We start from the raw sequence: 21886 nt of genomic DNA, 5'->3' as shown, positions 1-21886 counted from the left end.
AGCCCAGCCCGGCCCCGCCCCACGGAGCTCACCTTCCTCACAGTGCTCCCCTTTGTAGCCTGCAGAGCAGACGCAGGTCCCATCAATGCAGGAGCCATGGCCCCCGCAGGAGGGGTCGATGCACTGATTCATGGGCACATCGCACTCGGCACCCTTCCAGCCGCTGTAGCACTGGCATGTCCCTTTGGAGTACTGTCCGTTCCCGCTGCACAGCACAGGGCAGGCGGCTGCAAAACCAGAGACAGAGCACCAGGTCATGGGGGCCAGCGCCTGAAGGGCCTGGTCGGTCTCGGGAGGCGGAGCCTGCCTGGTGTTTCAGCTGAGCTTGCCACGTCCCAGGCCAGGACGCTGGCCGGGGAAGTACAGAGGCATCTTTAAATGATCAGTAACCATCACCACCACCAGCACCGCAAAAATGCTACTGACAGCAGCAGTCACTGACAATTCAATGCTTATTATGTGCCAGGCTGGGCGCAGAATGCTTTATGTGCAATTACTCTTACCATCATCCTCGTCATCATAATCCCCTCTACAAGGCGGAAGCTAGATTCACAGGTTTGACAGGTGAGGCTCAGAGTCAGGTGGCCCAAGTCACCGAACCCATGAGCGGGTTGGAAGCCAGGTTGGCTCGACTTGAAGCTGTGCCCCTCGCTAAGCTGTACGCACTCTCATGCTGCTGTTGTTGGTTTGGGGGTTGAGAACCTGCTTTGCTGATTCTTCCCCCTGCCACCCCCGCCCAGATTAGTTGATTCCTATTGCTATTATGTTCCCTAGAAAGGAAGGGGGATGGGCCACAGTTGTGCCACCATCTCTCTACGCCTCAGTTTCCTTGTCTAGACCATGAAGAAATAACTGCAGCTAGCTCCAAGTCGGTGGAGTGTAATCAAGTATAAGGATGAGTGTGCCTGGCCTATTACAGAAATGAGAAAGAGGAGGGCAGGCGGGAGCTGTGGTGTCGTGAGCAGTTCCTGTCTCAGCCGGGACCCTCTGCATCTGTTGATGGGAAGAAGGCTGAAAGCCAGCAGGGACTGTCTGGTAGGAGATTGCCCACAGTTTTCACCCATTTGGCCTCAGTTGTACCAATTCTGCCCTTTTAGAGATGGAGAGTGGGATTGCAGTGGTCGCCTTCAGGCTTTGAACGTCTCACCTCCGGATCGGTTTATAAAGAATCTAAATTTCCAACCTGGCTTCTCCGTGAGTCTAAAATGGGGACACGGCTCTGGGCTATGGACCTGGCATTCAGAGACCTTCAGAAATGACCCACAGAGATGTCGTACTATGTCCTGGTTTCCCTGGGATTTGCAATGCAAAGGGTCCAAGAATTCAACATGTGCTGAATGTCTCCCCATTCCACGAAGCGACTGTACATCTGATCAGATCACTCCCTAGTCAACGGCCCCGCCCGCCCTATCAACCCCTCTTACTGTCATGTTTCTGTTTAGGTTTTACGGTAATTAGCTTTCCTCTGCGAGTGTGTGATTTCTCAAAGACATCGTACACTGCGCGAAGACAGGACCTGGTTTATCGCGGCTGATTTCCTCCTGGTGCTGCACTCATCAATGTTGACTTGATTAAGGAAATCTTTCTCCTGTGTTCTGATAATCAGGGATTCCCACGTGGGAAGGTTATGGGCAGGCACCGCATAGCCATAAATGAAAGATGTGGACAGACCAATGTCTGCAGCGAACCCCTTCCCTTTTTCTGGGGAACTGACCGAAAACAAAAACATCTGAGCAGCTGACATATGACCGAGGGTATATTCCACCAAGAGGTGGAAGAGGATAGAAAAAAAGGAGCAAATAATTATTGTCTTTATTCCTTGATAAAAGCCAGTTCGGATTATTTTCTTTATTCCTATTGAAATGGTTTCTCTTCTGCATACACTCTAAGCGGTGAAAAAAACTAGGATTGTCTAGAAGGTAAGAATGGATTTTATTTAAAATCAGGTGCCTAGGAAATCAAATTTAAAAGGTGACCTATTTAAATTACTCAGGGGGAAAAGAAAAAGGAGGATAGGCAGGTCAGAGAGTTCTCCCCAGTCTAAATGCGGCCTTCCTTCAGTATGTTTGCAGCATGCTCACCGGGAGTGTGGTAAAAAATGCAAAACACTGTGATGTTCTCTGGAAAGTGGGACACTCGGTGGCTTGGCTGATGTCACGTTAAAAAGCAGAAGGCCGGTCAAAGAGGAGTGAAGCTCTCTAGTAATCCATTGCCATCAGGGCAGAGTGTGCAAATGCCAGATGAGCGCCCCCTAGTGGTCACTCAGTTGACCTGCATGGAGAGGGCCTTGGGTACATTCATTCTCAGACATTATGGAAGGCTCAGCCTAGACCTCTTTTCAGAGGCTGGATGTGAAATGGAAACCCCCTGTAGTAATAACTCTTCTCATACTTTTACTATCATGAAATCCATATGATTTTTTAAATATCAGGTTACAGGACAGACAACTCTGACTTAACACCTTGCCCAATTATAATATGGAATAGAAGTGGCAAGAGCAAGGGTTTGGGTGCTAGAAAGAACTGGGTACAAGACCTAGCCCATCACTTACTGTGGGATTTTGGCAAGATTACTGCACTTCTCTGAGACCCAATTTCCCCTTAAAAAAATCGTCGCTCAGAGTTGAAGTAGTAAGTGAGATCGTGTGCTCAAGGACTCAAAACAGTATCTGTCACCTGGTTTGCCATGAACGGGTGTTTTCTCATGAATTTCAACCCGTATTTCCAAACGGAATTCAAGGGTTAATAGCATGAAAAATGTCGTAGTTCTCAAATGTGCGTGCACACATACACACACACACACACACACACACACACACACACACACATACACCCCCACACCCACCATGACAGAAGAGCATCAGAGAGCTCTCATCTGTTCCTTCCCCAGTCTTCCCTGGCCGTGGGCAGCAGGCGGTTCTGGAATCACGTGCAGAGTGTTTTATGTCCCCCACCCCTCTCTCCTCTTCCTAAAGGCTTTCAGGAGCAGAACATCGTGCATTCGAGCTTCTACTTAAAATTAATTAAAATGTTTGTACAAAGTGACTATTCCTGTTTCACTAAATCTGGTAAATGGAAGCTCTAAGGCTCCTGTAGAAGACAAATAAATTACTGTTGTCACTGACCACTGACAAGTTAACAGGCCAATGACAAAAAAATGATACAATTTAGATCCACCTAAATGGTGTAAAGCTCATTTTAATGATCAAGCTAGAGATTACTTTCCTTCCACCAAAGTTCTTTGTAAGGGATGAGATGAGTTATCAGTGTTATTTACTTGGTGGGAAGTAACAGGACAAGCCACTCGTGTCTGCTGTTTTAAGTAAGGCAAGTCCTGTCTACTTGGAGTTGCAGTAGAGAGCATATCTGAAGGAAAGTAGCAATGGTTGAAGAGGCTTAATCATACAGGCAGAGGGAATTTCAAATAATGTCTCTTCTAAAAATGGCTTGAAATCTGATTGAAAACCCATTTGGAAAAGAGACTTGAAAATATTTGAACCTAGTACACCAGCTAAATTATCAAAATAGCACTAACAATTGGTTGCCTTGCATCCCAGTTAGTGAATAATATTCATGAATAACCTAATAGGTGTTAGTAGCTGGGTTAGGTGGGAGGGGAAAATGAGGAGAAATGAAGATGCATTGATTCCCCTGAAGCAATTGAGGATGTAATGTTTGGGTCACGGAGGTGATGCAAACGGAGTTCAGTGTCATTGAAGCCAAAACTGTGTCCCTCTGTCTTTCCAGACTGGACCTCGCTGGGCGGTGAGCAAAACAGTGTTAGTAAAATGAGTCTCACTTCTTGCGAAGCTCCTGCTATTGGCAACCCATTTGGTAGACTATCAAGTTGACCTCTACTGTATGCCACACTCAAAATTAATTCCAGATACATTAAAGATGTAACTAGAAAAACCCTACAAAACTATTAGAAAAAATATTAAAGCTAATTTTATTTTCTTGGGAAGGGGGATATGTAAGAAAGACATACATTCTAGAAACTAAGAAGGAAAAGGAGAAAGATCAGAGCTGATTACATGAATTTTAGATCTTCTGTATGACGAAGAACCAAAATTAAGAGATGAACGACACCGGGAAGAAATACATTTTAACGCATTTTACAGAAAAAAGTTTGATATCTGAAATACACAAAGGGTGTTTTCTAATCAATAAAAAGGCAGAGGAATGAAAACCCGGGTAGAGGACATATAAACATAAACATAAAAAGCCAATAAAAGTATGAAAAGACATGCAGTTTCATTAGGAATGAAGTATAGATAAAAATAATAATGAGAGAGAATCCTTGGCTTATCAGATTGGAAAAAAAAAGGAAACAGCTGAAAGATGGATAAGCCCAGGGCTGTCTTGGCCGAGGGAATTGCTCTGTGAAACACAGCTGGTGGGGGCACAGTTTGCCACCGTCTGGATAGCTCCCTGGCTCAATGCACCCCAGAGAGAAGCCTGTTGACCTCAGTACCTCGGTTTTCCCTCCCTTTTAAATGGGCACAGCAGTAAAGACTTCTTGTGTAGGAAGAGTGAAGAAGTTAGAAAGCAGAACTAAGGAATGATGACGCAACTACAAATGCGAAGATCACCAGCCATTCTGATCACGATGGGCACCTTGCCCCGAATGGCCCCCCACTCGGACACTCAGACACTCTAGCATCTCCCCCATCTCTAGCTGGTCTCAGCGGGGGCAAGATCCAGCAGGACCCCGTGAAGAGAGGAAAGCAAAGGGCTCCTCTGACAGACAGGGGCAGAGCGCAGGTGCACCGGCTTCCTCGCTCCCGTTGTGTCAAATGGCACATTAATAAGCGGGAAAGCGACTCAGGAAAGAATTTCTAGAAGGACAAAAACCTCATCAGGTGTGTCAGATGTATGACAGTCAGGAGCCACGTGGGGAAAGAAGCACATGCTGACTTAAGCGCGGAAGTATAGACGCTTTAATTAATCCGGGGTGAATTTAATTGCTTTAGTTAAGTGGAAATCGGGTTAAAAATGATGCCGAGCATGCTGGGGTGTGTTAAAAACATGACATATGAGTTGGATGAATCGATAAATTAAAAGTGCACAGATGTTTTAATTAAACCCAGGGAAGTTAACGAAGATCGCAAGAGACTTTTAAGCCTATGATTAATTCAATTCATTTAAAATACCTGTAGAGATATGGGGACGCCTCCATTTCGAGAGTTATAAAAGTTCTCAATCGATAAGTGCTTAAGCGGTTTTTAAAAAAGTCTTAAGGTGTTTTTCCTTGTGTGTGTGCGCGCGCATGTGACTGAACCGCATTAATTACATAATGAATATTTAAATTCTTCAGCGCATACAGCAAGCTTTTTCTGCAGCTCCAGTCCAGGCTGAAGTAGCTTTTCATTCTTATTGCGATTCAAGCATCGAGATGAGTTTGCAAATTATTGGTGTCCACACGCATGGAAGTTTCCGGAAGACATGGAGGGTCTGTTTATTCACTGCTGTTAGGCTGCCCGAATTTTGTTTTGTTTTTTTTTTACTCCTCACCTGAGGATATGTTTATTGATTTTAGAGAGAGAGGAAGAGAGAGGGAAACATCTATGTGAGAGGGAAACATCGATGGGAATCTACACACAGCCTTTTGGTGTACGGGAAGATGCTCCAACAGCTGAGCCACCCTGCCAGGGCCCCCTTCGCTTTTCCCCAGCGGTGTGACGACAGACACTTTATGCTCAGCCTTGATTTTTTAATCTTTCAAATGGGATGAGAATCCTGGGATTCCCACCCCACAGTGTTTTTCTGAGGATGAAATGAAGTAATGTCTGTCCAGTACTACGCACCGTGCCTGGCACACAGTGAGAAATCTATAGATAAGAGTCTATAGATAAGATTTTGCTATCAGTGTTGTTATTAGGGGGAAATTGTTCAACTCAGCCCATTTAAAGAGACAGGACAGGGCGGAGCACCCTTTTTCCCATCAACCGTTCAGCCGGCCTCCTCTCTAAGGACCCCTTTACTTCCCACATGAAGGTTTTCCTAAGGTACCCAACTCGGCGTGCAGGTCGAGGATGTGTGTGCCTGGGCGAGTCACTGCTTCCTAAGGCTGCTCTGCGACGTACCTAGTAGTTTAAAAAGGAAAACAAAGTTTCCACCCCCAGAAGCAATTCAACTTGGGGGAGGGCTGCCCGATTTAAGCCCTGGGAAGTGAGTTCTGTTTGGTAATGGGAGAAGCATGAGCCACGCCATCAGTGGCCAGGTTTTAGAGGTTGCAGGCCTGGGCCCGCATGGGGGCAGCAGATAAAGGGCCCTGTGACATGGGGGTGGCAGCAGGTCTCCATCTGGAGGTGCTTGAGGAGAGCAGTGACAGGTCCTGAGAGCCAGGGAGGATGCTGGAGGTGGAGGAATGCCATCTGGGGCCAAGTGGACAGGGCAGAGACTGTGAAGACAGAGCATAAATGGCAGAGCGTGTCGGAGGTCCGTGAAACAGGAGCTGGCAGACGACAGGATGTGGGAGGTGATGGGACATACCTGGCTGAGCGGGGTGAGGGGACAGAGGAGTTCAGAGCAGCAGGCTCTGAAGGTAGACAGGCCTCCTTTCAAATGCTGGCTCTGCACTTGCTACCTAGTAAACCCTAGTTTCCGCTCCTGAAAATGTTGTCTTGGGCTCCGACCTAAATCCTAGTGGGCGGCCACACAAAAACTGCCTGCAAAGCACATCTTCCTTCTGTCTCACATCCCCCGAGGTTAACCTCAGGGCTGGGCTGGCATCAGGGGTCCTGGCCAGAGGCCTGGTTTGAATCCTAACAAGACCACGTACTAGCTGAGGGATTTTTGTTGTTGTTAATCCTTACCCGAGGATATTTTTTCCATTGATTTTTAGGAAGAGTGGAAGAGAAGGGGAGAGGCAGAGAGACAGAAACATTGATGTGAGAGAGACACATCGACTGGTTGCCCCAACCTGGGTGGGAGCCTGCAACCAAGGTATGTGCCCTTGACCAGAACCCAGGACCCTTCAGTCCACAGGCTGAGGCTCTATCCAAGAAGCCAAAGGGCCAGGGCCAGCTGAGGGATCTTGAGCAAGTCACTGAACCTCTCTGTGCTTCACTGTCCAATCTATGAAAGGGGTAATAGCCATTCATAAAACAGGGCTATTGATGATTAAATGACAGGTATGCAGTTGCTTCGTACAGAGGCTGGCACACAGTAGGAACTCAATAAACGTCAGCAATGACGATGGTGATTATAATTTGAGTTGAGAGTTGGAGACCTAAGAAGGACTGAGTAGTGGGTACATCTGCAGGTTAAGAGGAGGAAAATGGAAGATCCCTGGTCTCTGTTTTCAAGACTCCACAGAAGCTGGGTAAGAGCCGAAACCAGCCTATAGGGGGAGTGAGAGGAAACTTTAGGTTCCCATGGTTGTGCCATTTCCAGGCCTCCCCCGACAGCTGCTCAGCAGCAGGAGTTGTCATTTCTAATAGCTACTCAATACGCAGTACCCAACGTGCACGGCTCTGGTGTGTTGAGTGTCTGCTGCTGGTTGCTCCCCCGACAGCTGCTCAGCAGCAGGAGTTGTCATTTCTAATAGCTACTCAATACGCAGTACCCAACATGCACGGCTCTCTCTGGTGTGTTGAGTGTCTGCTGCCGGTTGGGGCCTCAAGTTCAGAACCAAATAGACCAGCCAAGGAGCCAGTCAAAGCACAGTCCTCGGAGGCCCTGGATCTCTTGGGAAATGCAAGGCGGCTTTTCCAACCACCCAAGGAAGCAGCGTAAGTCAATGAAAGACCTTCTAGTAAAAGTAAAATAAAAAGGAATCATAATTAAAGAGCATCGAGCCCGCAACAAATAGCATTAAAGTAATGAGAAAGCCGTGCAAGGGGAATAGTAATAACCAGACACTGTAGACGAAACAATAACTGGAATAATAAGCACAATTATAGGAGGACAGGAGAGGCACAAGTTACCAGGAAAGAAAGGCCATTTTTCCTTCAGCTCCGAAACGGAACAGATTGCTCACTGCATTGCACCAGCTATGAAATTCTACAGGGAAAGACACTATTCCGTGTCGTTCCTTTACACGCTTTCTCCATGGGACTCTGTGCATTCCCTGATGCTCACTAGCTATTTTCTTAGATCCATACTTCATTGCTCCATAAACTTCCTCATCTTCTCCTTTATAATGACCACAGCACTCAAAGCCCACATCACAGCATTTTGGGTTGAACTTGGACTTCCCACTTGCTTATCCTGTGCCTTCACCAGCAGGGAGCTCTCGGGGGCAGGGCCATGGCCCTCCTGCTCACCATGGTCTTCCTGGCACTCGGCACAGAGCCTGGCTCATAGCAGGCACATATTAAGCATCTGTCAGATGCATGAGTAAGTTCAGTCCCTCCATGATTTGGAATAATGGGTAGGGACCCTCATGTATTCTTTCAATGGGAGGGTCAGGTGCATTTTGACTTCTGGGCTGCTCGGGACCCCCAGCTTGGTGGGTGCTGTGGAAGAAAGGCTTTGCAAATGCCTGCCGACTCCTCCGTTCACTGCAAGGAAGTCTGCAGGCGCCTGATGCAGACTGGCAGGTTCATAAGAAGACAGGGAGCTGCCGCCCGCACCGTGCATCCAAGGGCACGGGATGCGCAGCATGAGGTCAGGCGAGTAAATCCGCATTTCTGTCACTAGGACACATATCCCGTTGCTCAGATGTGACTGGGATCTCACTTGCTAACGTGGCAAATTCTCCCCTTGGCAGGAGGGCCTGAGTCTGCTGGTTGCCTGCAGCAGAAACTGGCAGAACTCGGGGCCTCCTGGCACAGCTGTCAGCGAAGGAGCAAAGGTGAAGGCGAATTTGTGAGGGAGGACCTTGGGCTCGGCCCTCCTGAGGGCTTTTATCCAGAAAGAAGGGGGATGATCGTGGGCCACTGCCAGGAGATGGCATCACCGTCCCGGGTCGCGGGAGACCCGAGACCAGCTGTCCTTCCTCCCTGCACTTGGTAGCACCATTACCTCACCCTGTCTGCTCCAGGTTACTTCCTGTTAACACTCAGGAGCTTCTTAGGCTCAAAAGTTGTTTGTGAGTGGCAGCCTATGACAGCCACCAATAACTGTGCTGGACCAAGGGGGTAGGGCCTCCAGCGTCTCTGCTTTATGTGCAAGGGGAAGGGGGGTGGGCACAGGGAAGGTACACACACATACATACTGACACTCACACACAACCACATTTTACATTTTTTTCTTATTAAAAATCAGAACTGCATCTTTGATAGGTTTCACTGAGGAGGGCGCGGCACCTCACTAAAAATGCATAACCTCCATCAAGTCACGAGAAACCATCAGGTAGACTACACTGGGGGACGTGCTGCAAAATACCTGACAGCACTCTTCAAAACGGTCAAGGTGATGGGTGGTACAGAAGACAGGAAAAGCCTGAGGAACCCTCAGAGAGGAGGGGACTCGGGAGACGTGACCAGAAAAGGCAGTGTGGGATCTGGGCTGGAATAAAAGAGCAAAACTGGAAAAAAAAGTCTGAAAATTAGTCAATAGCATTGCATCAATGTTAATTTCCTGGTCTCAATAATAGGACTACGGTAATTTAAAATGTTGACATTAGGGGTGAACCCTATATAGAAACTCTGTGTACTGTTTTTGCGATTTGTCCACAAGGCTAAAATGATTTCAAATATAAAAAGCTGTAATCATTGGGCCCAGCCTGCATGGTTCAGTGGGTGAGTGTCGACCTACGAACCAGGAAGTCACAGTTTGATTCCCGGTCAGGGAACATGCCTGGGTTGTAGGCTCGATCCCCAGTGTAGGGCATGCAGGAGGCAGCTGATTGATGATTTTTCTCTCATCACTGATGTTTCTATTTCTCTCTCCCTCTCCCTTCCTCTCGAAATCAATAAGAAAAAAAAAGATAACCCTAACCGGCTTGGCTCAGTGGACAGAGCGCCGGCCTGCGGACTGAAGAGTCCCAGGTTCGATTCCGGTCAAGGGCATGTACCTTGGTTGCAAGCACATCCCCAGTAGGGGGTGTGAAGGAGGCTCTGTAAAAAATTAATAAAATATATTTTAAAAAAAGATATATATACTAAAAATTTGTGCACTGGCGGGGAGAAGGGTGTCCCTCAGCCCGACCTATGCCCTCTCACAGTCTGGAACCCCTCAGGAGATAACCACCTGCTGGCTTAGGCCTGCTTCCTGGGTGGCAGATGGCAGGCCCGATCCCGTGATGCCTAACCACCGTTTATTTGTAATAAATAATTACACAATCTGAAAAAAAAAAAGACCCGGCTTCTGGGTCTTCTGTGGCTGCACATGGGCGCTGACCTGCGTCCCTGGGACCCAGATCTCCAGATCTGGTTCCTGGGGCCACAGGCCAGCGGCTTCTGCAGCTGCACACGGGGGCCTGGATGGCGGCTCATGCCAGTTCGTGCTGCCCTGCCTTGCCTGCAGTATGCAAATTTAATGGCCATCTTTATTGGGTTAATTTGCATACTCTTCTGATTGGCTGATGGGCGTAGCGAAGGTATGGTCAATTAGCATCTTTGTCTTTTATTAGTGTAGATGCTGTAAACATTGGGAAAGGTGGTTAAAATAGGATTTACTTGATGTTGATATAAAGAAGAAAAAGTATGTATCAAGTACTCTGCACAATGCCTGGAACATATTTAGTACTTAACAATGATTCTTATCTATAATAATAAAAGCATAATATGCTAATAAGACCGGATGTCCTTCTGGATGACATTCCAGACAAAGCTGGGGCTGTGAGGGAAGCCTGGGTCCTGGGTGTCTGCTGGTGGCCTGAGGGAAGCCCGGGTCCCGGGTGCCAGAGGGAAGCTGGTGACGGCAGCCGGGGGAAGGAAGGCCTACTCTTGCACGAATTTTGTGCATTGGGCCTCTAGTTTAGAAATAATCTGAAGTAGAGGCTTAACATAGCCGAGTAAGTCTGGCACTGATCATTCCATTCACCCACTAGAAGCAGGGTGTCCATTTTTACGGGGCTCTCACATTACCATACAGGTGTAGTTAGTGGGTGGTGTTACTTTTCAGGAGCGAGGACTCAGGAGATGAGGGGTTAGAGAAGCAAGGATGGCTTCCCAGTGCTCAGGTCCACTTTGGCATCCTCGATAGGAAATCAGTGTGAGAAGCTGACTTGGATTGAATGCTGCTGAAAAGGTTACAGGTGGGATTAACATTTCCTACCAATTACATTGATTCCAGTGTTCTTTAAAAAAATTTTGATTTGGACACTGTTCCTTTTTTTAAAAAAAATATTTTGATTGATTTCAGAGAGAGGAAGAGGGAGGGAGAGAGAGAAAAAGATTAATGAGAGAGGAACAATGATTGGCTGCCTCCTACATACCCCCTACTGGGGATCGAGCCCACCATCTGAGCATGTGCCCTGACCTGGAATTGAATCATGACCTCCCCCGGTCATCGGTCGACGCTCAACCACTGAACTACACTGGCGGGACTGAACATTGTTCCTTTTAAGGTAAAATTTCCCATGTCAACATGCTGAGCTGACTTTAAGAGCCTAGGGACCCTACCCATTCACGAATTTTGTGCACCGGGCCTCTAGTGTTAAATAAATCATAATACTGATGGCCCATGAATTTGGCAAAAAACATTAAGGTGGTCCATGAAAGAGCACAGTTCGGGCAAGAAGGGCTTGGAATAAAGAAGAAAGTGCTGTTAATGCAAGAGCCGAAACTGGGTCCATTTCAGAAATACCATGGAAGGAACATCTTTGGGGCACAGAGAGAGAAGCTTCCTCCTAACACCGTTCAGCCAAGGATAAAGGGGGAAACAAGGAGAAAGCAATTTTATTCTTTAAACGCTTCAATCTTGTCAACCGTATGCATCAACAGCGAAATTAAAATGTCCGAGTTCAAAGGCTGATTTCAGGAACAGCTTCCGAGGATGCAGGAGTAACTACTCTTAACAGCCACTCAATATTCATTTCGCAAGGATCAATTATACACCGCGGCTAATGCACACTCGGAGGGGCGCCCCGCCCCAGCACAGGTGGTGAATGCAAAACACACCGAGAGTCCTTTTAAGCAGCTAAATGCACACCCCATTACAGATCCATAATGCAGAGTGGCCGCTCGTCGGCAAATGGATTTAGAGCGGAGGGTTCTTAAATGGCCGGGGTACTTAGGCCTGAAAGGCCAGTTGCTGGATGTGCCGCCGGAACACACATGGTTTTGGGGATTAATAATGCATCGATGTGTGTCGGTGTTAATATACATTTACAGCTCACAGCCCGTGCAGCCGAGTGCTCGGCCCGTCTGCAGACACACGTAAAAGGACCGCTCTGTCCTTGCCCCCATCAATGCCTTCACTCCCAGGAAAATTAGATTATGCAAGAAGAGCCATTCAAATGATACTGAGGTTTTCTCTCCTGTAAAGCCTTCGCCAGGAAAAGCATTCAGCCCGGGGACGCGGCGCTCTGACCATCTTCCTCCATCAGGGCCCCTCGGAACCCGAGGTCCAGGCCCCACGGTCTGCGTGGGGATGTGTCCCCACGCCAATGGCCAGAGAGTGCTAAGGGGAAGAGCAGCCGAGAGAACCATCCGTGTCTTCGTGCTGTCTTTTCTTTTTGTATCTGACAAGTTAACCGAATCTTCTGCATTAATGGGTGCCATTTAGGAATGAGCCTTACACACATGCAACCAAATTCAGAACTTTAGGCACAAAAAAGGCCCATTTACTCATCAGTCATCGTTCAGCAAGTCCTCGAAATATCATGAGTACGTGAAATAGGATTTTCCCCTGCACCTGCGGCGAGCATGGGAAGAGGGGTGGCACCATGTAGCATTACCAGAACAGCTACTAATATATTGATAATTGCCTCGCTCTCAGAACCTCAAGGAAGGATGGTCTAACTGAAGAGCACATACAAACAACGAAAAGGTTATGTAAGTAAATATAATGTGCATGAATTAAAAGGCGGTAAACAATAAACCCTTTGAGGACTCACAATGCGTTCTGCTAAGGGCGTGGGGTGTGTCACACCATGCTCACAACGAACTCAGGAAGGGGCTCCCCACTTTTCCAGAGGAGGAAGTCAAGATGCAGAGATGTTTGATCACTTGCTCAAGGTCACGGAGATACTTAATGGCAGAGCAAGGGCTCAGGCCCTCTCCACTACTGCTTTTCAGACTGGGAGATGACCTATTGGTGGGTGGGGAATCAATATAATTGTAACCTGTGTTTAGAAAAAAATATTTGTATTGATTTCAGAGAGGAAGGGAGAGGGAGAGATAGAAACATCGATGATGAGAGAGAATCATTGATCGGTTGCCTCCTGCACACCCCTTACTGGGGATCAAGCCTGCAACCTGGGCATGTGCCCTGACCAGGAATCAAACCATGATCTCTGGTTTATAGGTTGATGTTCAACCACTGAGCCACACCAGCCCGGCTTAACCAGTATTTTTAAAAATAATAAAGTAGGGTAGGGTGGAAACGGGGACTTTGTAGTACTTTCAATAATACAGATGAAAACAAACAAAAGATAAACAAAAATTTAAAAAGTCAAATAAAAAAATGAAGTAGGTTAGAATAGAAGAGGAACAGAGTAAAGGCAAGTGTTGCTTTGTGAAAGTTTCCTTTCAATGTTTTGGTTGCATTTATCTCTAGCATATGCACACGTGGGTGCACCGTGTCTAAAAAGCGTGAGAAGCTCTGCTCTCTGCTACCCTTGTGTCTGATCGCGCCACTTGAAGGTCAAGCTCAAGGTCTCTTGCAAACAGGCATGCAGCCCCTAAACCCCCTGTTCCTATGAGAGTCATTTTCTTTCTTTTATTACCTTTCCCCCAAGAATCCCAGGGCCCCAGCAATCCTGTGCAAAGCAGCGCAGATAAATTAATAATACAATTTAAAACCGATTCCACCAAGATAAATAGCACTTCCTAGATTAAGAGCATAGCTGGCCAGAATGAATGAAATTTACTAACCCTGAGATGCTTAATCTTCCATTACATAGAAGCTAATGATTATAAGAAAGGAGTGATGGTAATTCACTTCTGCTTTTACAGGAAATCCAAGCATCTCATTTTCAGCAAATCTTTCTCCTCAGCACACCTTGGTGCCAAGGATAACTGCCCTGCTCCTATAGGTATACTGGCCAATTGTCATAAATCAAGCCCTACTCTTTGCCAAAGGGCTAGGACTTCTAGCACGCATGGGCTTACAAGACGTCCCAGTGGGATTTGGTGGGAGGCCACTTGGGTGCCCCTTCTCTCCTCCCCTCTCCTCCTCTCCTGTCCCCTCCCCTCTCCTCCGAGAAGCCTGCGTTCTGTTTTCCAACCATGGCAGGGAAATAGGGGTAAGTACCTTTGGCGCAGTCCGCTCCTAGGAATCCTGGGAAGCAGTGACACAGCCCAGACACGCATTCACCGTTCCCGTGGCAGTTACGTGGACAGTCCTGCACTGAATCTGAAAGAGAGAGAAGTTTAGCAGTTACCTTTTCCTCCATTTGCTGGTGAAGCAACTTAATAAGCAGCCACCTACCGTTTTAAAGACCAGTGACAGCGACCTCAGGGGACCAGTAGGGAGGAGCATCAGTGAGTGAAGGAAGAGAATAGGGGTTGGTGGGGACTAGGGCAACTTGGACAACGCATGGACGTAACCACCGCTGTCCATCTGATGGACCCAGGCAGGAATGTGGGGCTAATTTTGCTGCTGCTTTGGCTTTTTCAGAAGAAACTACTTATCTGAATATAAAACCTGAAATTCCCCATGTTTGAATATTAAGTTTTAAACACTCGGAGCCCTTCCTCCCCCAGCCTGTCATCCAGCCAATCTGAGAGCTGGACTGCCAGTGGGCATCACCTCAGGCATAGAGGGTGATTGTCCACATGACAGCAGTTGTTCCACACCTCAGGTTTGTAGAGTAAAAATATCCCCTGCTGTAAGGGATTTTCACAAGAAAAAACCTACCTATGTGAGATTGATCAATTCAGGCATGCTTTGGGGGTTCATTAAGTAGTAAGTTTTGGGTTATACAATAGTCCTTTTATGCCTAGCTTCTGTGGATCTTATTTTTCATGAAAATCAATTAGTTCCTGTTTGTTCTGACCTACACGGCCATCCGATTTCATGGTTTATCTTTCTATCTGTACTCTCAAGTAATACCTTCAAAGGGGTCATTTGGAACATTTTCACGTTGAGTTGGAGCTGTACAGAAATATACATCTTTTTTAAAGATTATTATTACCTCATTTTACTTTAAATTAAAATAATAGACGTCCAGGTTCCAAATTACTAAGATGACGAAACAAAGCATACAGGCCACTGTGCCCAAACGTTGACATGACGCAGCCCCTGGGGACATGGATCTGATGAAAGACCCTCAAGTCTAATTGTTCCTGTTGTTGCCTGGAAGGCAAAGCAGGTTTCTCCTTTAAACGGAAATTCCCATTTATTCCCACTCTGCCCTGGAAAACCAAACCATGCGGTAGGGCTTTCTACAGCGTCTCCCTTCTCAGCTGTTGTAGCCCCTGTGGCTCTGGTGGATTTTATCCTGGGTCCGATGGGAACAGACGAGAAGTTTTCAATGTCGGGAGGGCACCATCCAGCTTGTATTTTAAGAAGTCACTCCTGCAGCGGGGCAGGGATTGGTTCTCACGGCGTATCTGGGCCTCGGATGCTTTGGTGGAAATTGACATCGCTGAAGCCAAAGGACCCTTTTCTGAAACCAAACAACTTCAGAGGTAAAGCAGTGAAGGTCCAGGGAGCTCATGGCCACCACAGGCCCGTGCCAGTATCTGGGCCTCGGATGCTTTGGTGGAAATTGACATCACTGAAGCCAAAGGATGCTTTGGTGGAAATTGACATCACTGAAACCAAACAACTTCAGAGGTAAAGCAGTGAATGTCCAGGGAGCTCATGGCCACCACAGGCCCGTGCCTAAGGCCTGAGGTCTTGCACAGGCTCTCGCTGGGCTGCAAGGCCTACCTTGCCCTTTAACTGAGGCATGTACCCCTCAGTCCCAGTTTAGCAAACATTTAGCTCCTGAGCATCTTCCTTCCCACAGTCTGGGTTCTGAGTCTGCCCCAGTGTTTTCTAAATTCTTATAATTGCCTCTTTCCGTCCCTGTCTTTTCTCATTGAGCTCCCCGAGAAAGAGACCAGGTCGGAAGTGCTCACTCGGGTATCCTCCACGCTTGGTGCACAGTGGGTCCTTGGTAAACAGCAGTCAAAATGGGCGCGTGCATGCACGTGTGTGTGTGTGTGTGTGTGTGTATGCCACGCATGTGTGCACATAGGAGGGAAGAAGCATCCAAAAGAAGCAAAAACTTTAATAAAGAGTAGTCTTCATTTAATTTCCCAAGGTCATCTATCTCAAGCACTTCTCCAGCTTTTGAGCAAAAAACATTAAGGCTGAAATATAAAGGGAGTCCACCCTCTTCAGGCCCTTTTCTGCCCCAAAATTAAGGATAACTGCCGACATTATCAGCTTTCCTTTTTGTCCACTTGGTGTAGGTTTTTGGAGGAGACAATGGCAGGCAATGGGAGGAAGCCAGGGCAGTGGGATTTCACACGTGGCCGCAGCCTCCCCTAAACCCGCACTGCGAGAGTGTATCTCTTTGCTCCTGAGATGACACTCTCTTCTGATAGCAGGCCGCTTCTCTCCAAAATGCATCCCAAGACTTTCCCAAGTCAAAGGTATGTTTAGAGTGACCGCTGGTTGACACCGTATAACATTTTTCCTTCTGTTCCTATCACCAGACTTTCAGCGCTCCTGGCTGCTCTCGATGGAGAACATTCTCATAATAGATACGTGTGGGAGACCCTCTGAACCAAATAAAACACTGTTCTTTGCCCCGTATTGCGGGCCAATCACTATCATTGCTGTATTGAGGTGTCTGCCCAACTATTAGGCCGATTACCTTTGCCTTTCTCTCTCTTTGAGCTGCAGTCCAGATGGGAGAATGCCTCTGGGGAGAATTGCTATTCCCAGCTCTGATGGGCAGGCGGGTGAGGGTAATGGCGTGGGGGAAGGGCATCCCACTATGGCAATTGCCTGGGTCTATGTGGATAAAGGAGGTGGGGGGCAGAAGCTGTTATTAGATAATCTGACCCCCAGAAAACCTTCTGTGCAGGAGAAAGGGATTTCTTTGGCTGGAATTCAAAGCAATCCAGTGGTTAAGAGCACAGGCTCTGGAGAGTTCGAATCCTGACTCCACCTCTTACCAATTATGTGAGACCTTGAGCAAGCTGTTTAACTTCTCGGGGTCTTGGCAGTACCTCCCAATGGTGAGGCCATGGGCTGATGGAGACAGTCCCCACAAAGGGCCTAATCCAGGGGCTGGTACCCTGTGTGGTAGTTGTTTTTGTTATTAACCAAGTGCTTGTGGACTCCAACTAAGCGAGCTGCAGTGCGTGATTTGCGCTGCTATGCATGAGTTCAAACACAAGGTGTCAAAAGGGATATCATTTCTCCTCCTGTTCTTAAGCTAAAGGTTGCTTTTTTCAATCTCAACATCTCAAACTAGTTCGACATTGTTGCCGGCGTCTTCTTTTTTGAGCTGGTTTTCATCCTTTTGCATTTCCCCCCTTGGGTACCAAACCTGATGCTGAAATCTCCTGACTGTGGGCGACTTCTCCAGGGACTTTGGTCAGACGGAGTTTGTGATGTTACTTTAGGGCAGGGGTTGGCATAGTTTTTCTGGAATGGGACAGACAGTAAATATTTGGGCTTTGTGAGCCAAACTGTCACTGTTGCAACTACTCTGTCATTTTAGCGGCCACAGACAATATATAAACAGATGAACATGGCTGTGCTCCAATAAAACTTTATTTGTAAAAACAGGCCGTGGGCCAGGCTCAGCCTGTGGGCTCTGGTGTGCCAATCCCTGCTTTGGAGCATTTGGCTGCCCTGATGGGGCCAATCTTTCCTGAGCAGAGGGAATGAGGATGAATTTCAAGCCCATCTGATTTTGTGTCATTCTGATGAAGAATTTCAGATTTGATAACATAGATCTTTCAAGAATCAGGGAGGCCTTCCGAGAAATCCTGAGGCCGGTAGAGCAGTTCTTCAAATGCAGTCAACAGAGAAACAGCTGTATAAGGCCCCACCATCAGCTCTCATATAGGGACTACCAGCTCCATCCCTGGTGTGTTCCATACATGATGTCACATCATCTACCCTTTAGGGACTTGCTCACTACCTTCCCACAAATTAAACTGAGGCTCAGGAGGTAAGTGACTTTTCTAGGGAGATTGTGGGAAAGACAAGCTGGGATTTAATCCTGGATGGACCAGATCTTTCCTCATGAAACCACCTTATCCAGGCGTCTCCAGTGACCCTTGAGATCCGCAACCAGATGCTGTTGGGACAACAAGGTGCTGCAGAAAGGCAAAGGGCAAAGCCCAGAAGCCCATGCTGTTTCTACCATTTTCACATCCTGGGACCTTGAGGGACTCAGTAGTCTGAACCTCAGTTTATTCCTCTGTGGAATGGGTCTACAACCTGCTCCGATTCAGCAAGTTCCTATCCAGGACCACTTATTATCATTAGTAAAATATTAAAATCTAATGACAAAATAAATTTCATGAAAATATCTGTAGCTTATTTGATTGTTAAAATTCTTATGGTTTGCTCTAGAAAACTTCATGAAATCTTCTCAAACTCAGGGCTCTTGTAGGGTTTGTATGCACATATAAGAAGAAAATTTGGATAAAATCTTAAACCTCAGTTTATTCCTCTGTGGAATGGGTCTACAACCTGCTCCGATTCAGCAAGTTCCTATCCAGGACCACTTATTATCATTAGTAAAATATTAAAATCTAATGACAAAATAAATTTCATGAAAATATCTGTAGCTTATTTGATTGTTAAAATTCTTATGGTTTTTTCTAGAAAACTTATGAAATCTCAAACTAATGGCTCTTGTAGGGCTTGTATGCACATATAAGAAGAAAATTTGGATAAAATCTTAGCTTTTCCTTTGATAGCTAATCAAAAGCAGGGCTAAAACAAGCCCCAAATGACAAGTACTTAATTAAAGCATTTTGATATTTACCTACTTGGAAACAAAGTTATGATTTTTTTTCTTATATCTGTCTTTTTCCTGATTTATTTTTGAGTTTTTTTAAGCTTTGTGTTTTGAGCTTTCTTTGATTTCTTTTTAATCCTCGTTCGACGTTGTTGCCGGCGTCTTCTTTTTTGAGCTGGTTTTCATCCTTTTGCATTTCCCCCCTTGGGTACCAAACCTGATGCTGAAATCTCCTGACTGTGGGCGACTTCTCCGGGGACTTTGGTCAGACGGAGTTTGTGATGTTACTTTAGGGCAGGGGTTGGCATAGTTTTTCTGGAATGGGACAGACAGTAAATATTTGGGCTTTGTGAGCCAAACTGTCACTGTTGCAACTACTCTGTCATTTTAGCGGCCACAGACAATATATAAACAGATGAACATGGCTGTGCTCCAATAAAACTTTATTTGTAAAAACAGGCCGTGGGCCAGGCTCAGCCTGTGGGCTCTGGTGTGCCAATCCCTGCTTTGGAGCATTTGGCTGCCCTGATGGGGCCAATCTTTCCTGAGCAGAGGGAATGAGGATGAATTTCAAGCCCATCTGATTTTGTGTCATTCTGATGAAGAATTTCAGATTTGATAACATAGATCTTTCAAGAATCAGGGAGGCCCTCCGAGAAATCCTGAGGCTGGTAGAGCAGTTCTTCAAATGCAGTCAATAGAGAAACAGCTGTATAAGGCCCCACCATCAGCTCTCATATAGGGACTACCAGCTCCATCCTTGGTGTGTTCCATACATGATGTCACATCATCTACCCTTTAGGGACTTACTACCTTCCCACAAATTAAACTGAGGCTCAGGAGGTAAGTGACTTTTCTAGGGAGATTGTGGGAAAGACAAGCTGGGATTTAATCCTGGATGGACCAGATCTTTTCTCATGAAACCACCTTATCCAGGCGTCTCCAGTGACCCTTGAGATCCGCAACCAGATGCTGTTGGGACAACAAGGTGCTGCAGAAAGGCAAAGGGCAAAGCCCAGAAGCCCATGCTGTTTCTACCATTTTCACATCCTGGGACCTTGAGGGACTTAGTCTGAACCTCAGTTTATTCCTCTGTGGGATGAGTCTACAACCTGCTCTGATTCAGCAAGTTCCTACCTAGGACCACTTATTATCATTAGTAAAAAGATTAAAATCTAATGAGAAAATAAATTTCATGAAAATATCTGTAGCTTATTTGATTGTTAAAATTCTTATGGTTTGCTCTAGAAAACTTCATGAAATCTTCTCAAACTCAGGGCTCTTGTAGGGTTTGTATGCACATATAAGAAGAAAATTTGGATAAAATCTTAGCCTTTCCTTTGATAGCTAATCAAAAGCAGGGCTAAAACAAGCCCCAAATGAAAAGTACTTAATTAAAGCATTTTGATATTTACCTCCTTGGGAACAAAGTTATGATTTTTTTTCTTATATCTCTTTTTCCTGATTTATTTTTGAGTTTTTTTAAGCTTTGTGTTTTGAGCTTTCCTTGATTTCTTTTTAATTCTCCCCCGAGGATTTTTTTTTTTTTTACTTTAGGGAGAGGGAGTGGAGGGAGGGAGAGAGAGAGAAGAGGAGAGAGGGAGGGGGAGAGAGAGAGATGCATTGATGTGAGACAGAAACATTGATCGGTTCCACCCTCTCCCCTGCATGCTCCCTGATTGGGGATTGAACCTGCAACCCTGGGTATGTGCCCTGACCAGGAGTTGAACCTGTATTCTTCTGGTGCACAGATGGCACTCCAACCGACCAAGCTACCCAGCCAGGGCAAGTTTTCCTCGATTTTTAAGAGAAAGTGAGCAGACGTGGTCAATATTTAATATCTCTATCACATGTTTGAGATTTATATGTTTATCTTATTTAATCCTCACAACAGCCCTGTGAGGCGGGCTCTAGAGGTTCCGTTCCACATGAGGAAACTGAGGCTTCCAGCAGTCCAGTGACCTGCCTGTTTTGTGTGGCCAGGACCTGGGTCAGGTGGTCTGACCCAAGGCCTTCACCACACTGAATCCTTGGGACTCATGGTGAATCTCGCATGATTTAGGCAAGATTCCTATTTTATTCCTATTTTAGTCAGGGCTTATTTGAGGTGGGTGATATTCTGAGGCTCATGAGGAAACTGAGGCTTCCAGCAGTCCAGTGACCTGCCTGTTTTGTGTGGCCAGGACCTGGGTCAGGTGGTCTGACCCAAGGCCTTTACCACACTGAATCCTTGGGACTCATGGTGAATCTCGCATGATTTAGGCGAGATTCCTATTTTATTCCTATTTTAGTCAGGGCTCATTTGAGGTGGGTGATATTCTGAGGCTTACTAGTATATCAAGGATTCTGCTTTGGTCCTCCACTCAGTAGGAACCACCTTGGGAGATGTGTCCTTTATAGAGAAGCCCAAAACTTGCCCTCCTCTCCTCTGTGGCACGTCACCTCAGAGAGGCCTGACCTACCTAAGACGACAGTGTTGAAGGAAACCATCTCTTTGTCTTTGCCATCATTGTAGAAGGCCAGGTGCCACAGGCCCACGTCCAGGTACTGCACAAACACGGCCTCGTTTTGAACCAGGGTCTGTATGCTCCGGCGTTCCCTGGGCGATTCGACCACACTCCACTTCTCCTTCCCATCCAGGCGCTCCATGAAGTCATACTAGGAGAAGAAGAGAGCGATACGTGAGACACTCGGTGCAGACCCAATCCTGTGACCCCCATCCTTCCCTCCCCATGAGTTATCGGAGACATACTTTCCAGTACATTTTACTATGAGCTCCTCCAGTAAAATGAGAGTCACAAATGTTGCAGTAACAGTTGCTGTTTACTATGCTTATAATTACTGCTAATAGTTTTATTACTAATGGTCACAATCTCTTTTCTACAGTTTTAAAATCCCAAAAGCTTTAAAA

The 21886-nt window shown here is 46.5% G+C and overlaps 1 protein-coding gene across 9 annotated transcripts in view; it reads right to left on the bottom strand.

The window, feature by feature from the left end:
• Positions 1 to 21886, bottom strand: part of TENM2 (teneurin transmembrane protein 2) — a 1214660-nt gene that overhangs the window by 137256 nt on the left and 1055518 nt on the right. For all 9 annotated transcript variants that reach the window (XM_005870581.2, XM_005870582.2, XM_005870583.2 and 6 more), the window contains 3 exons: positions 21438 to 21633; positions 14310 to 14411; positions 33 to 227 (listed from right to left, as the gene is read on the bottom strand). In XM_005870581.2, coding sequence (XP_005870643.1) covers positions 33 to 227; positions 14310 to 14411; positions 21438 to 21633 — 493 coding nt within the window. The remainder of the gene's footprint in view (positions 1 to 32; positions 228 to 14309; positions 14412 to 21437; positions 21634 to 21886) is intronic.

This window comes from Myotis brandtii, unplaced genomic scaffold (genome assembly GCF_000412655.1).
Source record: "Myotis brandtii unplaced genomic scaffold, ASM41265v1 scaffold32, whole genome shotgun sequence".
Classification (NCBI taxonomy): domain Eukaryota; kingdom Metazoa; phylum Chordata; class Mammalia; order Chiroptera; family Vespertilionidae; genus Myotis; species Myotis brandtii.
This window is presented reverse-complemented; position numbering and strand designations above follow the sequence as displayed.